Raw genomic sequence first — 23,336 nt, forward strand, 5'->3', positions numbered from 1 at the left:
CTCCATAAATCAATGGGCTGGTAAACTCCCTCAAAATCCTGCAGCATACTCCTGCAGCATATTCTGTGCTTGGAAGTCCTAGAGCGGAAGTACTAGTTTGGAACTGAAAATGACGTGTTCTTTTTCTTCAAACCAGGAACAAAAAAATTTATTTTTTTCGGAATTACCTATGGAGTATATATGGACTTACCTATTAATATATTCATCTTTTTTCTTCTCAAAAAAAATATATATTCATCTTTGTCAATCCTGGCTGGCAAGTTTGTACATTGACTTGAATAAATCTTAATACTTCTTTAAAAATACAAAGACTAAATCTTAATCACATCACTGTATTATGTGCTCCATTGATCAAGCACAAGCTTGTTTACATAAGTGAACAGAAAAGCTATTCGATATTATTTCTAGAACGTTGCTTAGATATAACTCCAATGTGATGGTTACTCGATTTTTGGTTTGTTTCGTATTTGCTGTTGCTATTGCATCTGTAGAATGCAACTTGGAAGGTATGGAAATTATTTATACTTTTGTTTCAGATTTCCTGCAAATTAATTGTGTTGACTCTCCAATTTTCGAAATGGGAAATTTTTATGAAGCAATATCAGGAAAATCATGTTGTTTAATAACAAAAATAAATAATTAACCTTGCGGCCCTCTTATAGTTATAGAGGTTGGTATTTGGTGCCATATGATATAACTGTGAAATAAAATCATTTTTGCTTTTATAGAAAGTAGAAAGTTAATTTGCTTCATCAACAGGGGATGCTCTTAATGCGTTGAAAACCAATTTGGCAGATCCTCACAACGTCCTTCAGAGCTGGGATCCAACATTGCCCAATCCATGCACTTGGTTTCACGTTACTTGCAATTACTATAGTAGCGTCATAAGGGTGTAAGCATTCTTCTCTTTTACCATCTTCTGTTTTTTTCACCAAGTAGCCTACTGGCAGAATACAAATCTTTTATCCTACTTTTATGACATTTTGTCGCTCGGTAATTTCTTTACTAAATTGGATTAGATGTTTAACAATCGCAGGGACCTTGGCAATGCTGAACTTTCGGGACAACTTGTTCCTCAGCTTGGAAGTTTAGCTAATCTTCAATATTTGTAAGTTCATATTCACTTCCATTGTGTTTGATTATCAAGGAAGCTTTACTGGACAATATTTCACGAAAAGTGAATAATAAAAGAAAATTAACTTTATACCTTTTCTTGTAGTCTTAAATAGTTCGATCTATAATTCTATTGGGCTGGTTCCAAATTGATACTTAAGTTGAACCATGTGGGTTAAAACTAAAACCAAATAAATTATACATCATGATATGCATATCACTACCTGACTTAATATCTTGTTTTTTTTGAGAATCAAACCTGACTTAATATCTTGGTTATAATATATCATGCTAATTTACTGTTAGGGAGTTATTTGGCAATAACCTTTCCGGAGTCATTCCAAGTGAAATTGGTAACCTAACGAAACTGATTAGCTTGGACCTCTATCAGAATCAACTTTCTGGGGAGATCCCAACATCTCTTGGAAACTTGGTATCCTTAAGGTTTTTGTAAGTACTTATCCAATTTCCTTTAAAGTTTCAACTGCTTAGATAAAAGAGAAGGGGGTGAATTAGAGGAATTTTGTCTTAAACTATGATTTTGTTTTGTTCGCAGGAGATTGCAAAGCAACGAGTTTAGTGGCACAACACCATTAGAGGTCTTTCAACTTGTTCGCTATGGGAATTTGCAAATTTTGTGAGTTAACTCATTCTGTATTATTCCAATTATTTTGTTAGCTTGAATTTGATATTATCATTCTAATCATTTACATCTATTTTCACTTTTATAAAAAAGTTCACAATTTATATGACGTTTATGTCTAGGAAAAGTTTTAACTCTAAACCTGTTTAGAAAAAAATTTCTCGAAACCACTGTGTTATAATTGATAAAATTATCTACAAGTACTTTAAGTTATATGACTTATTTAATAAGTTATGTGACTTGTTTAAATAATAAATATAAATTGTTTTATGAGTCGTTACATAATAGATTAAAGGAGATTCTTTCAAATCAGGTTGAAGAAAAACTTTGTCATTTATCCTATATAAGCTCGGCAAATAACCCAACAAATACATCATAAATACTTTGATGTTATTTTACTCGAGTCAAATGAATTTTCAGTTGAGAACTTTCTTTCTTTTGTCTATTTTTTGAATGAATATTAGATGAAAGTTTTTAATTAATTGTGTACCTTGGTCCTCCTTTTTCTAATGGTAATTGGAATACTATGTTTTTATCAGGAATGTATCCGACAATCAGCTGGTAGGGACTGTCTACCGTACAAATACAACTGGTACACACAATAATTTTCCATTTGCTTATCACCTTTTCTTTTTAATTCACATTTTAATCTTATATCCAATTCGGGGGTTGTAGGGTTTGCAGTTACTGAAATAATACAAGATCGGGCTCCGAAGTAAATGAGGATTTGGATTACAATACCGTGCAGCTTTTAAATAAATTTGGAATTTCTGAAGCCGAATAAATCATGGCAATAAACCTCTACGTTTCTGTTTTGCATTGAAACCCTTATTTTTTTCAATAAATCTATATAAAGTTGTATACTTCTTTTCTTTTTTGGCCCTAAATTATTATGTCCATAACATAATTGTTTTTTTTATCTCTAATAAAATACCTTCCCTCCCCGTAATTTTTGCAAGGCCAACACTGGTCTATTCTTATTTAGTGTTTTCGGCCGTGATTGGTTAATGTAGAAGTTCATATCGTTTGCATGGGCTCACTTTTTTTTTTTTTTTTTGAAAAGCAACATAACTGGAATTTCATTACCAAATAGAAAAGAGAATACAACAAAGCCAAAAGGCAAGCTCAATACAGAATCAAACTGCAGACCCTCTTCCTGAATAACCTGCATGGGCTCACTTTTCGTATCAACTTATGATAAGTGTAACATTAGGCTAAGCCCAAAACTTATGGACTGAATGATGGTTACCTCTCTGGAGAGCCTTATAATAGTTGAAGGGCAAAATCATAGCAAAACCTTTGATTTCCTTATCTGATTGTTCCACATAATGGTGTGATTCCATTGTTTATGAATGTCCATGGATATAGGAAAAATATTTTTCAAAGTGAATATAAGGGCCCCAGACAACTAGCAAACTAGCAAAGTTACTTTAGGTGTAGCTTTGAAAACAAATTGAATCTCACTGTGGAGGGAAAAGTAGTGGGAAATTGTTGGCCTTTATTGTTAACATATTGGCCAGTTTGCATTATTCAAACAAAAAGATCTTTTGACTCTTGTTCTTCCTTTTTCCAATCTTATCATGGTGATCTTGAGCCCACAGCAAACCTTGCCACTCAAAACTCCTTTTGGATAAAATATGCTGCCTCTTTGATTTTTTTTTCTTTTTTGCTTTTTATAAGTGGAAGGTTTGGAGGACTCGTTGATCAGAAAGAATATATGAAAATATGACCCTATATGGAATCGAATTGGAAAAGAAGTTTCCTTGTCCAAAATTAAGTGCTTGAGAATAAAATCTTGTTGAACCCAGATAAGCACGATGGATGGTGCTAGGAATACATTAATTTTCTTCCTTTTTTTTTCACAATAAATGATATGACAAACAATGATTAAAGCAAAATCGTCACATAGAATTACTATTAACATCACTTTTATTTAATACTATTACTAACCTACAATCTCAACAATTAATAAAAGAGTTTGGTTAATAAATGTTCTTAGAGCATTTGTTAATAGACTATTTTAAGAAAATTTGGATACCACTTTTATAGGAAATATAAAAAACCATTAAAAAAATCAATTACTACTTTTTTTTCTATAAAAAGTTTTTTAAAATATGAGTAAAAAAGAGTGTTGTTTATAATATAACCTGTTTCATCAGCCCTTAAAAGTTACCGTAACTTTTAAGTGAAAAATGAAGTTTGCTTAAAACTCATTTCTCTATTTCTAAAATGCGCGTTTGTTTCTCAGAAACAAACCCCAAAAAATAAATAAAAATAAATAAATAAAAAATCTAAACATCTGTTAACTTTTCTCTAGTTAAAAAGATTGTGACGCGCCTATACGGCCATACATGTTGAAAATCAAAGATTTGGTCTGATTGATTCTCACGGTCTATGTGTTGACAGAGTAAATGTTTTTACAAAGTGGTCATTAATGGTCAACCAAGCTCCCTTTTTATGTTTTTTACTGTGGGGATGGGACCTTAGAGAAATTCGTGAGGTTGTTATTATACACTCAATGATCCGTATAGAAAGCTTTTTTTTTAATCTTTGAACAAGTAGAAGAAGAAGAAGAAGAAGAAGGCCTTTTTAGAGTGTTTCTTCCACCCTTTTTTCCCAATTTAATGATACATTAATTGAAAGGAAATGACAAACGAGAAGGAAGCTAGTGTAGTGTCAAGTGCTTTTGGCTTAGTCAAGTCACTTCTTTTAAGGAGATGAAGTTAATCATAATGTAAGATTACAAAGGTGCTCTGCGTAAGTGCCCCACTGTCCCACTACAAATATGCACATGCACCAAGTCCAACTAAGGCTTAAAGCCTTTGCCTTTGCCTTTGCCTTTGCCTTTGCCTTAGAATGATGAAGTCAAAACTAAGATAAGGACCCCCAACAAAAACAATAAAACCATTCGTTAAAAGACGAGTCTCTCATTTCACATGCCAGCAAAGCAATTACCACTCTACTTTCTATTACCAATGGCCCTATCCATTATTAGTTACACTACCCATATGTCCATTTATTGCGCAGTTAATTTGGAAATTTCCTTCATCCACTTTGGATTCACTGTTTTTGTAGTGCAATATTGCGCCCAGCGCATTATTTCAATAATAGGGAAAAGTTAATGGTTTTAACTTTTTCCTATAAGTTCTCACCCAAAAAAAAAAAAAAAAACTTTTTTCTATAGGAAGAAAATTAGGGGTGTTTGTTTAAATGATGTGAAAATTATGGTTTAAAAAGTGTTGTGAAAACACGTGTTTATATTATTCATAAAGCAAAAAATGTGTTTGGTACCATATATCAAATAACATATTTCAATGTGAAAAAAAACATAATTGTGTGTTTGGTATGTGTGGAACCCTTGATTGGAATTGAAGAAGGAAGCTCCCGATTGGTAACAATGTTCTAGCAATGTTGTTTGTATTTTTTGAAAATACGTGTAGATGAAAAAGTGTGTGGAAATACGTGTAATATTATTTAAAAATTGAAAAGTGTTGCTTAAAATGTCATACCAAACGGACCCTTTTATGTGTTGTCTAATCAAATGGGCCCCAAGATTTTCAACATATTTAAAAAAGTGTCATTGAGCAATATTGTTTACAAACTGAAAACTAGTAAGAAGAGTTTTCTAAATTTAGTATTTAAACACCCTAAAATAGGCAACGTAACTCAAACACTACTAAAAAAACACCCTTACTAAACACGCTTTTTTTTAGAATTACAGTTTTCAGTGTTTAAACATTGAAAACGTTGTTTGGAATCACATACCAAACAAGCCCTTAGTTTTAGAAATGTTTTTAGAAACTTTTCATTGAAAAAAATAAAAATTGTGGTGATACAATCCACAACAATTTTGGGTTCGTTAGACCTAAACCCCAATTAATTTGTATGTTGCTAAAAGATATAGCTCACAATGAAAGATTCCAAAAAAAAGCTTGGCTAGAAGACGGTGGTAATAAATGGTTGAGGTAGTTTGTTGCTAAAGATCCGACTACCCAAGGAGGATTTCAGATAGCCGAAATACCCCTTAGGCGTCCCAAGCTAGGCCACCTTTCCCAAATATTAGTTGATGTTTTTCTCTCCTTTTCTCGTGCTTCTCTCCCCTCAAAATGTTCCAACCACCTTCAGTGGCCCGTCCTTCTTTGTTATACCCTTCTATTAGTAGACCCATAATAATGAGAAAATATTCTGTTGACATGTGGGTCCCTCTTGTCACGATGCCTAGGTGGCCCTTTAGGTCTAGGCTACTATTCCAACGTGTCGAATCTTATGCCAAGGAGTGGGACCCATTGTTCTGCTACCGAAATGATTTCCTAATTACTTGAGTCTGACGCCAAATCTCGTACTCAATTGGGGAACTTTCCCAAGACATTATTTCCCTTCCCTAGGGGACATATAAGGTCTGTTCGAATGCCGTAGAGAATGTAATGGCGTAATCCAACTCGAGCCTCCTGCTTGTGGATGGGCCTAGGATTGGTGGTCCTCAGCCTAAGTTTGGTATGGGTTGAACTTTATCCTCCCACAAAGATTATAGATTATATCAATAATTATAAAAAAATGTTATGTCTATAGTCTTATTTGCCATTTTAATATCTACTTCTATGTAGAAGGTATTTGTCAAAACGTTAGCACAAATTTAGGATGAATGAAAATGTTCTCACTCTCATTGAGAGTAGAGCAATCAAATATCTATAATACATTTTTAGGCTTATACATGATGAGACCAAATTACAAACATTTGAATTCCTATCTAATTCCGATCGCCTATTTTGTAGCTTGATGATTTTGATTTCAAGAAATATATATATATATATATATATATATATAATTATAATATATTGCTAACTAAGCAGCTCGAACTGTATTCTATATAAATCTCAAGCACTTTGCACGTAGGAATATGTCAATTAAGTTACAAGCTCTAAACAATTTTAGAGATAAACTTGATCGTATTGTCTTGATAAGACTCTTGAACATTAATTTGAAACTTATGGTGATCCAATGGTATAAAAAATTTCTTGGCTTCCTAAAGTGGCGTATAAAGTCTGTTTTATCTATCTTTATTTTTGGAGAAAGCTGTTTTATCTATCTTAATTGTAATTTGCAGCCCACTTTAATCGATTAGATTAGATTAGATTATAGTTGTGGATCAGCTAGCCCGGTAATTACTACCATTAGCATACTGGTTGGCATGGGAATAGTTTTTTTTTTTGGACCGATTCCAAGCTATTCCCTCAATACAAATTGGTTGACTTATTGTATTGATACTCGAATTTTGCTCCTTTAAAATTGGGCCTCTCAATACCGAATCTGTGTATCAACTAAATATTAAAATTTTCCTCAAAAAAAAAAACTAAATATTAAAATCAACGGCCAGAACAGGAACAAAATTATATTGGGAGATAATAAATAAATAATGTCTGCCCGACCACCACAAATATCCAAGTTGCATTATTCGCAAATGCCCGTGCAACTTTATGATTTGTCTGGACTCTAATTTATTTATTTATTTATTTCTATATGCTTTATTAATAAATAAATAAATAAATATTGGTATGAAAAACATTGAAATGCGTCAAAGTGGGCAAGTGTCAGTTTGCAGATGCCTGGTTCTCAATTATTCTGATCTATCAGTTTTGGCTCCGACATGGTTCAAAAGATTTTTGGACAAAAAAAAAAGAGTTCAAAGGATATGTCTGGATTCTCCCACCCAAATTCCCTTTTCAATGCACGCAACCCCTACTCACTTTCATGGTCTGCAATTTTTAAATTATATTTTTTTTTAAAGAAAAAAAAAAAAAAAAAAAGGCACAAATGGCCAAAGAGGATGGGATTTCATTTGAGAAAGGAAAATATTTTCTTCTAGACTTATTACTAAACAATCTGCTCCCTGAAAGAACATATTAAAATGACCAACGTAAGTGATACAATTTTTCTTTTTTCTTTTTTCTTTTTTACAACCATGCATTTTCACATCTTGTCTTCTAGTAAGTGTGAATGGATAAATTACTATCATTTTTATATGGGATCACAACTCATACCAATTTTATTATACACCAAATACATTAGTAGTCATGGACAATTGTGTCCTTAAGCCAATTGAATTAGAATAATATAATGTAAGGAAAAAAAAAATCAGTTACTGAGTGTAAATTATAAAATGTTAGTCCATAAAATTTTTTATCACCATTTTCTAACCAATTAAATAAAAACATAAAAAGGGGCATGTTTTGGAAGTATTTCATAAAATTTTCACCATAGGAATTAGGACCTATTTTTTAAAAATAAAGAAAATAAACTAGGTAAGAAGATATCTTTACCTATTTTTCACATGCCATTAACTATAGTTCTTTCTGCTAGCAGAAATTTTTGTCCCACCTAACCTGACTTTGTTGTCTAATCGCCTCTTAAGCAGTATAGACGAGGCTTACGGCTGTAGCTTCCCTAGCCATAAGAAAAGTTAATCTCATTCTCTCTCTCTCTCTCTTTTTTTTTTTTTTTTTTTTAATATGAAATGGTGACAAAAATGTCTTTATTTGCTATATATATATGATACCGCAATCAATGTGTCCATAGCGCTATTTATTACACACAATTCACATGTTCACATTAAAAAAAGTAGAAGATTTATAAATATTTTGTTATATTGCATACATTGCTCAGCTGTCGATTCATGCTTTAGAAATTAGAATAGTATGGTTAGCAAATAAATAGTGGTCTAGAGTTTTGGAGTTCCACTTATTCGTATTTCTTGGTGTTTTAATAGGAGATATTTAGGGTTCAAATTCTTATTCTCTAATTATCGAAATATCATTAAAAAAAAAAGCAAATAAATAATGTAATATGGACATGCAATGCAATATTTTCTTAATTTAATTACAAATCATACCATTTAATTAGTTTAGTCCTTTTTCACATTCGTTCCTATTGTTTAGATATTTTTCAATTTCGTCATTCAACTTTTCAATAATTGTGTGCAATACAGTTCTAAAATATATAAATTATTTTCCTTTTAAAACCAAAACATGTACAAAACCACGTCACCTACTATCTCCATATTTTGATTCAAATCTTGGTATTTCTAAGATATTTAGGGTTCAAATCTACTCCCCCCATCCCCTCAATGTATCAACAACAAAAATGCACCAATATTATGCTCTATATATATATGCACCAAGGAGAGGGGTTAATTGTTCAATTTTTTCAACTAAAAAGAAATTGTTCAAATCAAAAGTCTAAGGACAAAATTGATATTTATGTTTTGTAAAAAAAAACACTTAATTTATTAATTAATTTTTCTTTTTAATTTTAGAAGTTGGAAAATATCAAAATTACATCATTTCATGAGATAAAACCATAATGATCGAATATAAGTCAAGAAGGGTAACATTTATCACAACATGCTAACACAATAATTGTGAACAAAATTATACACTAAAATTCAATTTAGCCCCCTAACCTTTACTTCAATTGTCAGATACAACCTATGTTTAATATTTTGTCAATTGGGTCCCTCACTTTGTAAAAATGGGTCAATCTAGTCCTCCCATCCAAATTTGCTAATAAATAACGTAGTTTATAACTTTTTTAATTAAAAATTAAACTGAAAATATTCATAAGATGCATCATTTAATAGATCATATTCTTTGATGAGTTTATTTAAAATAATAATAATAAATATATTCAAATGATTTCATTTACTAACAAATTTTGATGGAAAGACCATGTTAACTCATTTTGACATGGACCAAACAAAAAATAAACCTTAGGAACTAATTTGATAATTGAAATATAAGTCAAAAACACTAAATTGAATTTTAGCCAAAGAATAAAACTTAGATATAATTTCTTAGGCATTATATATTAAATTCTCCAAGTAAATTAAATTATATGATTGTATTAACAAATAAATTACTTAATCGAACCTTAAAAAAAAGATAACATTGTTCCTTATAAAAAATAATATACGGTAGTTTTTATTGCATTTATAAGTACAAAGTAACTAATTAAATATAATGAACTTATTGCATTTATAAGTACAAAGTAACTAATTAAATATAATGAACAAAACTAAGTTGTACCTAAATTTTGTCCTTTAGCCAAAAATATAAAAAAAAATTTCCCTATCACTCTACTCACTAGAGTTTCCCATCACGTTAATGATAAGGACGTGCACGTTATAGAGCCAAATAATAAGATATAATAAGAACAATGACTAATTGACAATACCCAACACAAAAAAAAAATATGTTTTCAACTTTGCCCACCTCATTAAAACTTTGGCACGCCCGTACCAATAATATTAAAAGTATTGGAACCGTTGTTGTGGTTTGGGTACACAACACAACTAGCAGTCCTTTTAGTTTTATGGGCTCTATAAATCTCCCACCAAAGTTTTGATTCCTTGCCTCCTTGCTAAGAAGAAAGAGGCAACTCTCTATCTCTCTCTCTCTCTCTCTCTCTCACACACACATACAAACTGTATTCATAAGGATCTTGACTCCTTGAGTCCCTTAAGGCTCTTGAGAGTTTTAGTCTGTGTGTTATTCATAAAAATCTTAACCCTTGAGGACCCTTTTAAGGTTCTTCTCAAGTTTTAGCCACAGCTAGCTTCCAAGTTTTGCTATTGAAGATGAGGGCAATGTTTCATCTTCTTACTGCTTTTCTTCTCTTATCAACCCTTTTAGCACCTGCAAATGCAAACTTAGAAGGTACAAAAAGAATTTACAGTCTGGGTATTTTTCATAATGATTTATTTATTTTGAACCTAGCTACTTTTTCTTGGTTATTGTTCAAAATGATTTATTTATATTGAACCTGCTTTTATTGGTTATTATGCTCTATATATATATAAGTTCTTAGTGGTTTTTATGGCTTTGAATCAACAGGGGATGCTCTGTACGCGTTGAGGAGATCTGTGAAGGATCCAAATGGTGTTTTAGAGAGCTGGGATCCAACTTTGGTTGATCCCTGCACTTGGTTCCACGTTACTTGCGACAGTGATAATCGAGTTACCCGACTGTAAATCATATATTTTCCCTATACTTTTATTATTATTTTTTTTCAATGTTTGTTTAGTTGATTGTAGCTTGTGTTTATTTAATTATTTTGACTGGTTCTTTAGCTGTTTTGAGTTTTGAATACATCTTAAATTTGTATCTAGTACTATATTTGGCTGTAAAGAAGCTGGTATTTATTTCAAATGATGGTATATGTAAAAGTAGTATGAATTGTCATAAAGGAAAATATCATATTTATTTATTTTTAATTTCTCCATATGTGGATGTACTGCTTACCTACTCTTGAAGCTAATAGCTCTCACCCGTGAAAACTCAGTCTGATTTGTTAGTAAAGACAAAGGACAACTTGAACTCTTGACTTTGACCATATTTTCCATATATGCAAGTGTATGAGCTTTAGAAAAGGCCAATTTTTACTAGTACTTTACTCTTTCAGAGCTTGCAATATAGTGATATACTTTCACTCTTCCTAAATTTTGTATTAAAAACACAGTAAGTAATAATTTGAAAGACACCTACATCACCTTTGTGCAACATAAAGAATGAATTTTATTAATATATATATATATATATATATTTTAATAATTACTTGTTGGGAATTCAAGTCATATTTACTTTGGTGGTATGATTTTTTTTTTTTTTTATAAGTTTTGGTCCGAGGTCCTAGGTGTTTAACCTTTTTTTTTTTTTTTTTTTTGAGAAAGCCTAGGTGTTTAACTTTGAATCATAAATTTTTATGGAATCTTTATCCATAGAGTTTAATTGAGTATATGATATGTGCAGTGACCTAGGTAATGCAAAGCTGTCAGGCAGTCTGGTTCCCGAGCTGGGGAATCTCGAGCGTCTTCAATATCTGTAAGTACTACTATAATTTTATCCAGTTCTTAATAATATTAATATTTATATCTATCTCAGTCTCACCAAACCAAAAGGTTTATAATTAGTTAATTATATATAAGTTGAAAATTTTTAATTTGCTAGTGATAATTAAAGTCTGATGGTTGCCTCGGCAACACTTAAAAATAAAAATAAGAAGTATGCAAACACTTTTTTTTTGTTTTTTTCACAACAAATTTTAGGTAGCAGATTGTTACTAGCCGCTATTAGTGAGAAAAAAGTAATTTAACAGATTGATATTTTTTTGGGAGAAAGAAACTAAGAACTTTATTAATGAAGATCAGCTATATCAGCCTGAAATACAAAATAAAGCTGGAGAAACCTCGTCCATCCACACAACATAATCTGAAACATTAATGGAGTGCCGAGCTAGACTATGCGCTAATTTATTACCATCTCTCCTAGTATGATAGTACAATAATTGATTAAAAGACCTAGAAAAAACCTTTGCATCTTGAATTAGAACCAATAATAACTTATAACCACTTACAATTCATTGTAAAAATATCGTAGACATAACAATTCACCCTCCTTCTTCTTCTTTTTTATTCAAAATGAGGATGTTAAATGGTCCAATAAATACAAACAAAATAATTAGATTGTAAGATCTGCTATATGCCAAGTTTGTTGGATACTATAACTGCGAAAGAATATTTATATTGTCACCTACTCTACCAGCCAGTCGGTACCAATGTAATATCACCAATTGGATTACATATTAATGGATTTGGTGTTAAATTCCTATGGTTCATGATGTATGGTGCTGCATTTAATAAAAATTGAGCTGGTTGGTATTTTGTTCACTATTATGCAGGGAACTGTACATGAATAATTTGACTGGTCCCATACCAAAGGAACTTGGAGGATTGAGAAGCCTCGTTAGCTTGGATCTTTACCACAATATCCTAACTGGGTCCATCCCAGCCTCTCTCTCTAAGCTTTCTAATCTCAAATTCCTGTAAGAATTTTACTGCTCTCTGATCATAAGTTATGGTTGGCCCATTATTGTGGGACCAAAAAATTGATATAAAGTTAAACATTCTTTACTGTGAACTGTGAATATGAACTGATTTTGTGACTGGTTCACGTAATGTCCATGCAGGCGATTGAATAGCAATAACCTGACTGGAAAAATACCAAGGGAACTTACCAAACTTGGAAGCCTCAAGATCTTGTAAGCTATTTATAAAATAAATGCCTGAAATACACTTCTCTCTTTCCTTTAGTTTTTCTTGGCTCTTATAAAGTCCATGTGAATCTTGCAGTGACGTGTCAAACAACGATTTGTGTGGAACATTTCCAACCTCTGGATCCTTTTCTAAGTTCTCTGAGGAAAGGTAATTGATCATTTACACAATCTATTTTAACATTAAGAGAACAATAAGAGCTCTATTTCTCTTTATTTTATTTCAAGATTTAATTTGTGGTTTTAATTTGGATGCAGTTTCATGAATAATCCAAGACTTGAAGGACCAGAACTGATGGGATTTGTGAGATATGATGTAGGAGGAAGCTGCTAATGATGTACCAATTAATAGGCGATAATGTGTTGCCATTCCACCTGTCTAATTTCTCTTTATATGGGACGAGTTTTATGTTTAACTAATATAATTATTACCTAGCATAATTACTAATCACCAAGAAAAAGCCTACTTATATTTAGTGCAGAGATTTTCCATCTCCATGTTTTCTTTAAAATTTCAACTTTCGACCACCTATTTTTCCATTTTGATGATGTAAATCTATGTATGTTCTGCTCCTTTCTTGGAGCTATCAAGGTGGTTTGGTTTTGTGGAAGCACGTTGTATTGTACCGTTTATATACATATATAGAAATCAATGAAGTATGAACTTTTGGTTCTCCAGTTTGTGTAAGTACATTAAATTAGGTTCCCATTAAATTCAAATATATAGCTATATTGATAATTAAGATAAGAATTGTATTATTTTTTTCAAAAATAATTAAATTTAAAATAACTAAGTGTTTGAATTCAGTTGGAAAACTTAATATACTAGATGTATCTAACCTATCACGTAATATTAAATTCGTGATATCCAAAACCTTGTAATTCCACTTATAAAAGATGTCTAGAATACAAAAATCTCTTGATCTCCAGTTATCTTTTTATATTTAAAAAAAATAAAAAAATAAACCTTATAGAATTGTCAAAAATACAAAAATCTCAAATAATACTAAGCATGGTCTTGCTTGTAAGGCACTGCATAGATTGATTTCTTTAAGTTACAAAAGAGTGCGAGACTAACATATGGGTCCCTTGCACATGTTAATCTTACTTACGGTACATGAGACAAGCACAGGAAATACCTTCTTGTCCAAAAGAGCGCTAACTAGCTTTTGGAATAATGATGCTAACTGATAAAGTTGGTCAACTTTGTATTGTCTTTCCAAAAGGATTGTCCTTTAAACCATAGCTTATTGGATGATTTGTGGGCTGGGCTAGCCCTGTTCTCTCTTGAAAATATGAAGAACAAATCATGGCTTTGCTTTAAAAATTACACTCTTTTAACGTTCATGGCTTTGCTTTAAAAAACAAATCATTTAAATAGGTGCAAGGATGCAAAAGCACAATTCCATGTCTTGATGTTTAACCATTCTGATTTTGTATGTCCAAACTTCTAAAACTTTTGGAATTCCGCAAGCAAGATGAGCTAATATTTGCAGAATTTAAATGATTGAAGCAGAATTACAAAACAGAAATGTCGAGTTTAGAACCACAAATTTAGACTACTAAACAGGTTGGTTACTGTTAAAAGTAGAATTAAATTGCTAATATGAGCAAAAAATTTCCTTTAATATAAGGGTACATTTTCTTCTTAGTTTCATGCTCTAAGCTGTAGAGTGTGCAGTTGCATGGTGGTACTTTTTCTAAAGCATTCCAGTCTCTTCACGTTTAGCAGGTCACTTACATTGATTGATCAAGTGACGAGGACAAATTGGTTTTCCAAAATAATAATAATAAAAGCATTCACACCAGGCTCGGTGAGAATTTAGCCAATAAAACTATTTTAACATACTCATTTGTATATGTCTTTACATCAGGCTCAATACTCTATTATTAAAATATTATTTTTTATTATTTATTGTTCTCTCTCTCTCTCTCTCTCTCACAACCCAGAACACCTCACAGAGAAGACAACACCACCATCGCACCAACAACACCACACCACCATTATCATCGCAGCAACACCACAGCAAAGACCCACTCACACCACCGCCAAAACCTTCTGTTTGCTGCTGTGATTTCCCAACCTCTTTCACTACACTACCGCCGACCCATTTACACCACTACTGCTGAAACCCCTCTCCCTCTTTGCTTGCCGCTGCGATGTGGGTTTTGGATTTGATGGGTTTGATGTTGGTGGTGGTTGTTTCTAATGTTGGGTTTGATGATGTTGGTTGAGAGAGAGAGAGAGAAAAGAAGAATTTTTTTAACATTGACGATGAATAGTATCATGCCTCCAGTGTAGTTTTTGTGTGCTTTCAGCTATATCTTGTTCTGTACATCATCTTTTCTCAAAACTCTCCACTATGAGGCCGTTCAACAGGGCAGCCATTATCACAGCAGAAACAAGGGCATTGGATAAATTCCGAGGAAGGAAAAAGAAAAAATTCCACTTCCCATTAGTTTATGGTGTTGATAGCAGCTTTCTTTAATGGGGCAGATTCATGTTGTTAATAGCATAGCAATTATGAATGGGGCAGATTCAAATTTCATGCAACAACAAAACAAGCCCTAAGACAACTCTTGATTTCTCCATCCCTCCTGGGAGTTTTTGAAACATTCAACTCTTTATATATATATAGGAAAGATTCAAACCCTGGTCTCCTTACCAGACAAAGACACTGAACAACTAAGCTCTTGACATGAAATTCTAGATTCAAGTTGGGGCCAATGCATCAATTGCTTCTTGTTGATAATGAATAATAAATAATAAATAATAAATAATATGCCCACCTAGAAAACACTAAATTAGGCAGAAGATCAAGAGCCAAGGGAGCCAACATGGTTTGTAAGAGGGAAAAAAAGAAAAAATAAAGAAAGAAAAGAAAAGAGCAATTGGCAATTAATTGCATGGAAGATACAAAATTTCTCAAATGATGAAAAATATTAGCATTTATTAAACTAATCTACCCCGAGTGCCCGCCCATCAAACAAATTAATTGGTGACTATAACATATGATAAAAAAGAAACAAAAATTATAGATAAAGGACATATTTACATATCTGCAGCTGTACGATATGGTGAAACAATTTGCTCCCAGGACTTTGGGTTGCCAAATCAAAAACAAAAAATTATCACCGAAGATGATTAGAATCAACCTGCACCTGCATCCAAATTTATCAACACTAAGAAAAAGAAGAATAGGTGTTACACCCATAGCAGGTCGAAAGAGTACTAGACACCCAATAAATTTTCAACACTTAAAAACATATATCTTTAGCTGACTAAAGTTCTGAGTATTTGTAATTAAAATAGGTTCAGAACAGGAGACAAAACAGGCAGCTTGTAGACATACATAGGCCGATACAAAGCTTGCTTAATAAAATATCCAAGTCATTAAAGCATGTGTCTCAACATGAAGTTGAAGATGGTTTAAGTGAGAAAACAAGTAGGACTTATGTACTAGAAATGAGTTACTTGAGTTAGTTGTCGATATAAATAGAAGGAACTTAGCTCATTGTATTTTTTAAAGATAAAATTACGGCACAGCCAAAAGAAAGCCATGTTATACAGTGTTATGATCATCTCATCAAATGCTTACATGGATGTACCTATCAACTACTGTGTCATCAGTTTGTTCTTATGCGTCCCTAGGTGTACACACACACGCGCGCGCGCGCACACACACACACACACACACACATTCATAACTCATAAGTAATATTTAAGCACAATATTACTTAAAAGAATAAGTAAAATAAAGGAACAGGTTTCTAAATTACCTCTAATTTGAACAGCCCGAGTGAGAGTCTCAAAACCAAGTTGATGATGGCTAGTTGCTAGAAAGGGTTATTGGTGTCAAAGGGGGTGAAGTAATGACTTCAGTCATCTCTGAGCTGTGAGGAGTTTCCAGGGGCTTGGATGCATTTGAATTCATCGCCTCAGGACTACTTGAGGGAATGGAGAAACTACGTGCTACAGTTTGAGGAGGTGTTGGAAGCGGAGATGCTGCATTTAATACAACTGATTTATTTGTAGTAGAAAGCACTTGATCCCTTGACCCCAAGGGGGCTGAATGTCCAGTAAAATCCTTAGGTCTTGAAGACTTGGGGGTTGAACTTGCAGGGGGCCTTGGAAGTTCATGAAGCTCACTTATTTTAGGTGAGGACAAAAAAGTAGGAGAAGTACTTGGAGAAGCTCTTGGTGAAGTTGATGGAGGTTGAGACATTGGATTTTGCAGAAGAGGTCCAGAATACAAATGGCGACGATCCGCTGAGACAGGCTTTGTAGGCCATGGCTTACTTGTCAATGGACCAGAAAAGGCATATCTTTTGAGTTTTTTTGGTTCGGCAGCAGCACGCGTGTCATGCCATGAAAATAAAAGCCCATCAGCCAAAGGAGGGGGTAACCAAGCGGATGCAGAATTGTTGTTGCTCTCTTTGAGTACAGACTGAGCATTTCTGACGGTGGGTCCAGAAACTTTCTCATGTACTTTAATTTTTTCCAACTTATTTGGTTCCAGTGGGGAGGAATGCCACAACTGCTGAGTACGCTCTGTAACTGTAGTCTGTGTTTTGTGAAGCACTGGATTACCTGATCCTGTAGAAACTGAACTCCTTGTATCAACTGGAGTGGGTAGTACGTATGTGTGCAACTTACGTGTTGATGATGGCTGCATCTGTCTTGCCTTTTCAGTAGAATCAAATTTATACTCGGCAAAAAGTGGGGCTGATTGGCTGCTGGGCCTACTACCTCTATAGGAAAAAGAATTCCTACGGAACCTACCCATATTTTCCTGCAAATATGAAAGGAAGCATATGCCTCATAAGTAACCAAATGTTGTTTTCTGAATCTCAAAGATCAAATATTTAAGAAGGTAAAGTAAATGTAATAAATGTCCAGGTCCTGGAGTTGCTTCATGGGACAGACTGCATTATATATGCATGTTTTTCTTAACCAATCCAATCCACTGAAAACTGATTTAGGAAAACAATTTTCAAATCCTCATCCATAAGTTTGACTAGATATGTTATCTGACTATACACATGCATATACAACAGTTACTTTTGTCATCAGATCAAGCATATACAGATTGTTAGCAGAAAATTATATTGCAACAACATAAAAAATTCACTAAATTGCAATGTATATATTGGTAACTGTGAATGAATTAATTACTGACAGATTGGGCTCTTTACCTTCACAGCTTCCAAATTCGCAACCTGGGGAAATGTAATGTCCACCTGATCCAGCAGCATAAAACATTTTATGATTATATAACAAGTTAATATGAGATCCAACTTTGTGGCAAAATGTAATGCTGCAGAAATTTGACAACCAAAAAATAAAAAAGGGGGGCAAATAGTATGGTCACTATCTATTTTATTTTCATATTAGTGCATTGACTGGCAAAAAATGAAACAGTTAATCCTCAAACCATTGCAGAAGCATTTCACTACGTCACAGCACAAGAGTCTAAGAAGCATAAGAAAGATTAAAGCATCTATGCTATCATATGCATGGCATAGAAGCTATCATTAGTTAGTATATGCTCGTATACAAAATTATCGTATGTGTAAGTACTTATACATGCTACCAAAATTTTTTTTTTTTTGTTTGTCCAACACTTCTAGATATATTTCAAAAGGTGAAGAGACAACTGCTTAGAATTTCTCAACCAGAAGCAGAAGGAAATAAAGAGTCACCTCCATTGGGTTTTGTGTCGTAGAAACATCGTGCTCCTGATCATCTTGTCGATAATCAAAACTCAATTCCCCATTATCACGCACATCGTTGTCATCGTAATCCTCATCATCCTCATCATCATCATCATCCTCATCTTCTTCTTCATCATCGTCGTCGTCATCATCATCATCATCATACTCCTCCCCATCATCAAGTCCACTGAACTGGTAATCAATGTGTTGCTGTTCAGTTACCCATTTCACATGCGGTTCTACTGCCTCAAGAGACTTAACTGCCTTCTTGAAGAAGCACAACTGTTTTCAAACAAAAAAGAGAGCATTATGCAACGTGAAGAAAGACAAAGTTTTAAAGAAACAGACAATCAGAGAAGAAAAATGGAAAACCTGAGCCGCATGGTGGCGAGCTGCCTGTGTAAGAAGACTTCGAGTCTGTCCTTGCTTTAGAGATTTCAACCGGAAAACAAGCAAGGTTGATTCCTCATCATACTCATCACGAGCCATTTGTAACTGCTGCAAAGAAAAACTCTCTCCTTTTCCACTTTTCGATCGCCCTTTCTCTCTCTGTCTTGTCATCATATAATCATATACATCTCTGTAGATCACATACCAAAGTTAGAAGAAATTAATTCCCCATTTATATATGTACACACACAAACAAGCACACACATTTATGAATGTGTGTTGGTGTATATTTATATACATAGAATTGAGAAGGTATAAAGTTTTGAACCTTTTCTCATCACATTGTCGCTTCATTTCCTGCATCAATATGAGAGGGAAAACCTCATTGACTATTATTTTAAATGGCCAATAAAAAACATTAATGCAATTGAGAAGCAACAAATACAATGTCCAAATTCAGCCCATGGAAAACTACGCATTTGGTACAGATACTCATATTCCGAAAAAGAAAGCAATCACTAATAACAGAAATTTACAAAAAAGGAACAACACCACCAAAAAAAGAAAATTTAAATCCAATTAGTCTTAACAATGCAATATTTAGTCAATAACACTAATCTGAATTTTTATACATTTAAACATGGCTTGAAGGACAATTTGCAAAGTAACCCTTTTCAATATCAGAAGCATCTGAATTCTTTCAAGGGTTCAATGGCTCATCAAAATCTTTTGTATGTCTCTCCAAGAAAAGGTCCATTGGTTGGTAGCATACTTTGGAATGGATAAGCACCAGCATTACATAGCATTTTTTTCTTTTTCTTTTTTTAAATTAGAATTACAAAGCATTGATCAGGTCCTATCCCCTTTATAATAACATGAAGCTCTATTGTAGCACAAGGTCCCCTAAATGGTGCATTTCAAATGACAGTTGATCCTTATTTTTTTTTATCAGCTGGTTAAGCTGCCATACATTTATGCTACCTCTAATTAATTCCTGGCTTTACTGTTTACACATTGAGATTAAAAGACCAATGACGCCTGCCCCACCTAGGTTGGACTAGCCATTGTGTTCCCTCAAGCTCAAGTATGGTTCCCTTTTTTATTTTCTCATGTTAAAGGAGAGGTAATAGAGCCATTCATTGAGTTGCCACTTCCTTCATAAGAAGGAAGCTTCAGGTTCTGTCTCCTTCCCTCATTGGTTCTCTCTACAATCCTCTAGTCAATCTTCCAAGTTTCAGTATCTAGGATACAAAACAGCCAGATAATGCAGAAATTATGCATGTCACAAGAACAAATATAAACTTGTCATAAGCTGATTAGATTAAAGAACCCATATGAACAAACCTCAACCGTTCGAAGTTCATTAAGAAGAGACTCTGATGGGATTGTGACTGTCTGGAATATATGAGAGCGCTGTAATATGCAAAGCAATAACTCATTACCATGGAAAAATCAAAGAGAGATTTCTTCAATATTTTACAGATAAGAATAAGGACTCACATAGCTATCAACAAGTTTCTGCAATTCAAACTGTATTTTTCCTAGCATTAGCAGAACTCTGCCTGCAAAAGAATAAAAACAACTAAAGATTATTTCTCCATTGATTGGGATGAAACAACTACAATGTAATGGTCTGCATTTCTCTGAAACAAATTTAAAAAAATTTAGTTCAAGTAATATCTATAATCAGAATCAATAATCATCTTGTGTGTGAATTACCATGGGATATGCGGAAAAACAAAAATTAAAGCAGTATGAATTCCTATAGAACTACACAAAACCAAGTTTACTTTCTGAGTGTGATAACCACATAAAACTGCAAGTCAACCTCGTTGAAGTCATAATGTAAAATAGCAACCCAACTAGGAGTCTGTATGGCTCTGCATTAAGCAGGATCCTTAAGAGCTTCATATACTGTTCGTGCTTTATAAACCCAGCACTTTAAAGCACTGTTCACCGTAATTTTCCAAACGCTCTAAATGCTAAAGATATTTCAAGTTAAAACTCTACATCGCAAAAGCTCTGCCACTAAATCTTTACAATTAGAGCTCTACTTCCTACAACAATGCCAAACAGGTACTAGGAGAATTATATTGTAAAGAAATCAAAGAAATTAGTTGAGACATAAGCTAGAGTTTCTAAACTTCAATATTAGTTTTGAACAAATTTTAGACCAAAACAAAATCCAAAGGCAACATTAAAATCTTGCCTACATGGTGGTGTGGGCCTGGGGTATGTCTTATTTTCAAATCTTGCCTATGAAAGAAAAAATAAATTAGTTAATAATGTTTTCCCTTGACTTACCACTCTCTTCATCATCATTATTCAATGCAGTTTTCTCAAGAAGACAAGCACCCAATTCCCGCAACGACTCTGAGAATTCTGAAAAATAAATGGGATTACATAAGTATACTACTTGAAAACAAGACATCACACACTAATTCAAATTTTAGTATGAGAAAATTCACATTTCATCGTGCTAAAGCTCAAATTCAAAACTTAAAATACTGTGGAATCATGGAATCAAACCATTCCCATCATCATTTTACAAACACAATTAACATAAAAACTGTCATACCCAGTGCACAAGCCACTTTTTATGAGGTCTGGGAGAGATGATTGGTAAACAGCCTTACCCCCAAATTTTTTTTGGAGAGGCTGACTCCCAAAACTCACCACATATGCTAGTTCATAATACTAACAGCCTCCAAGGAAGAAAATAAATAAAATAAATTTGGCGTTTCTAGACATAAATTATAGAAAATTCAAGCCATTTTTATACAACATCCCATGATACCCATCTTCAAGCTCTGTTACAAGACCAAATCTCCAAAACTGATGTAGCTTTGCTCTAAGTCACGTATTAATACTAAATCTTAGGTCTTAAGGAAAACTTAAACTCTAGTGAATGTCATCCTAGCAACACACCACAATGTACTGCAACATCTACCGAAACTAAGAGGGCGAAAAGACAATGTAAGGCAACTATATTATCAAATTCATTAGTAGCAACCAACAAGACCACCACCCAGCCTTGTAAATGCATTTTACAACTAAACTAAAATCGGAGCAAAATCCATGTTAAATCAAAACCCAATTGCCAATTCATATCATCATGCTAATAGATAATGTGCATCCGTAAAGACAAGCATACAGTGATCATTCCCTTCTCTACTGCATTTCTTTAATGATACACACAAAAAGCATATCCGACGCTCAAATAAAAAACAAAATGAAGTCATGGAAGTACCATAAGCACTGTTTGCAGTTGCCGCAGCCGCAGAAAGTAAGCTGTCATAGCAATCTCTCATATCCTGCATATCCTGCAACCAAAAAAAAAAAAAAAAAAAAAAACACTATAAAAGAGCATCTATATTTCTATATGTTATAAAAACTTGGTTCTGTGAAAACAAACAAAGTTCCAATCTCAACCAAATCAAAAATTGAATTCGTTACAGCAATTCATAAAGCCCTAGAATTTGGGGTCAAACGCTGAATTTAGAAAAAAGTAACCAGTCAAACTGAACGGCGTACAAAGAGAACAGAAACCAAAAGAAACCCTAGCAATACGTTTGGCTGCTGAGAAACCATAGGAAAATGAGAACAAACCTAAGGAATTCACAACAGACATAGTCGGAAATACGAAACGATTATTCCGATATTCATACTTCCATTTTTTTTTTCTTTTCTTTTTTGTTAGTTTCTCAGCAACCAAACAAAACACAAACAAAGAAAGAAAAAAGAAGAAGAAGAAGAAGATAGCGGACCTGAGAAGCCTGAGCGAGCTCGTCCAATTTTGGCAAAGGCCGAATATCTCTTCGCTCCTTGGAATCGTTTTTGTGCAGACCGAAACCTCGCAACTTTTTCAGCGAAGTCTTCATCGCTTTCGTTTCGAGCTCTGCCAATTCAAAACTCAAAGCCTTTCTCTCTCTCTCTCTCTCTGTCTCTGTGTCTCTGTGTGTGTGTTTTTTGAGCTCTGCGAATTCAGTAATTGAAAAAGCGTATTTTATGAAAAACAAAAAAACGAAGAAAGATTCTCAAAAATGGAATAAAAAAACAAATAATATTTTCTTCTTCTTCTGCTTCTGCTTCAGCTCTTCCGTTCTATTCTATAGTATGGTTACGTCAGGAACAGAGCGATGACCATCAGACCATGATAGTTTAATCAAACAAGTTTTTGTTTTTTGTTTTTTTTTTTTTTTTAATAAAGTATTTTATTATTTTTCAATTCCTTTTTCTTTTTCTCATAGATAGACTGGTAAAAATACTAAAATTGAAACACTTTTTGTTTTTACTTTTGGATTTGTGTATATATATAAAATCGAATGCAGCGAAAATTTAGTAGAGTTTTACCGGTGTCACGCATTATTGTTGA

The 23,336-nt window shown here is 33.2% G+C and overlaps 3 protein-coding genes across 5 annotated transcripts; 2 read left to right on the plus strand and 1 right to left on the minus strand.

The window, feature by feature from the left end:
• The first annotated feature begins 311 nt into the window (after positions 1 to 311).
• LOC126718096 (leucine-rich repeat protein 1-like) lies at positions 312 to 2,628 on the plus strand. 2 transcript variants are annotated; one of them, XM_050420171.1, is made up of 7 exons: positions 312 to 506; positions 760 to 892; positions 1,037 to 1,108; positions 1,420 to 1,563; positions 1,670 to 1,750; positions 2,296 to 2,348; positions 2,432 to 2,628. In XM_050420171.1, the coding sequence occupies exons 1-7, from the start codon at positions 437 to 439 to the stop codon at positions 2,473 to 2,475; spliced, it is 597 nt and encodes a 198-aa protein (XP_050276128.1). In that variant the 5' UTR covers positions 312 to 436; the 3' UTR covers positions 2,476 to 2,628. The 2 variants fall into 2 exon arrangements, with proteins under 2 accessions (XP_050276128.1, XP_050276129.1); XM_050420172.1 differs by having other exon boundaries at positions 796 to 892.
• A 7,479-nt stretch (positions 2,629 to 10,107) lies between these two features.
• Positions 10,108 to 13,530, plus strand: LOC126718098 (leucine-rich repeat protein 1-like). The gene is made up of 7 exons (XM_050420175.1): positions 10,108 to 10,464; positions 10,642 to 10,774; positions 11,557 to 11,628; positions 12,485 to 12,628; positions 12,773 to 12,844; positions 12,936 to 13,007; positions 13,115 to 13,530. The coding sequence occupies exons 1-7, from the start codon at positions 10,386 to 10,388 to the stop codon at positions 13,188 to 13,190; spliced, it is 648 nt and encodes a 215-aa protein (XP_050276132.1). The 5' UTR covers positions 10,108 to 10,385; the 3' UTR covers positions 13,191 to 13,530.
• A 2,194-nt stretch (positions 13,531 to 15,724) lies between these two features.
• Positions 15,725 to 23,086, minus strand: LOC126718097 (uncharacterized protein At2g33490). Of its 2 annotated transcripts, none has more exons than XM_050420174.1 (11): positions 22,729 to 23,086; positions 22,212 to 22,284; positions 21,266 to 21,343; positions 20,462 to 20,523; positions 20,306 to 20,374; positions 19,290 to 19,318; positions 18,944 to 19,151; positions 18,560 to 18,853; positions 18,053 to 18,097; positions 16,637 to 17,649; positions 15,725 to 16,012 (listed from the first exon to the last, which is right to left on the minus strand). In XM_050420174.1, exons 1-10 carry the CDS (start codon positions 22,840 to 22,842, stop codon positions 16,687 to 16,689), a joined length of 1,935 nt encoding a protein of 644 aa, XP_050276131.1. In that variant the 5' UTR covers positions 22,843 to 23,086; the 3' UTR covers positions 15,725 to 16,012; positions 16,637 to 16,686. The 2 variants fall into 2 exon arrangements, with proteins under 2 accessions (XP_050276131.1, XP_050276130.1); XM_050420173.1 differs by having other exon boundaries at positions 15,725 to 16,018; positions 22,729 to 23,085.
• Between the last annotated feature and the right edge of the window lie 250 nt (positions 23,087 to 23,336).

The sequence above is a fragment of the Quercus robur genome, chromosome 3, assembly GCF_932294415.1.
Source record: "Quercus robur chromosome 3, dhQueRobu3.1, whole genome shotgun sequence".
Classification (NCBI taxonomy): Eukaryota; Viridiplantae; Streptophyta; class Magnoliopsida; order Fagales; family Fagaceae; genus Quercus; species Quercus robur.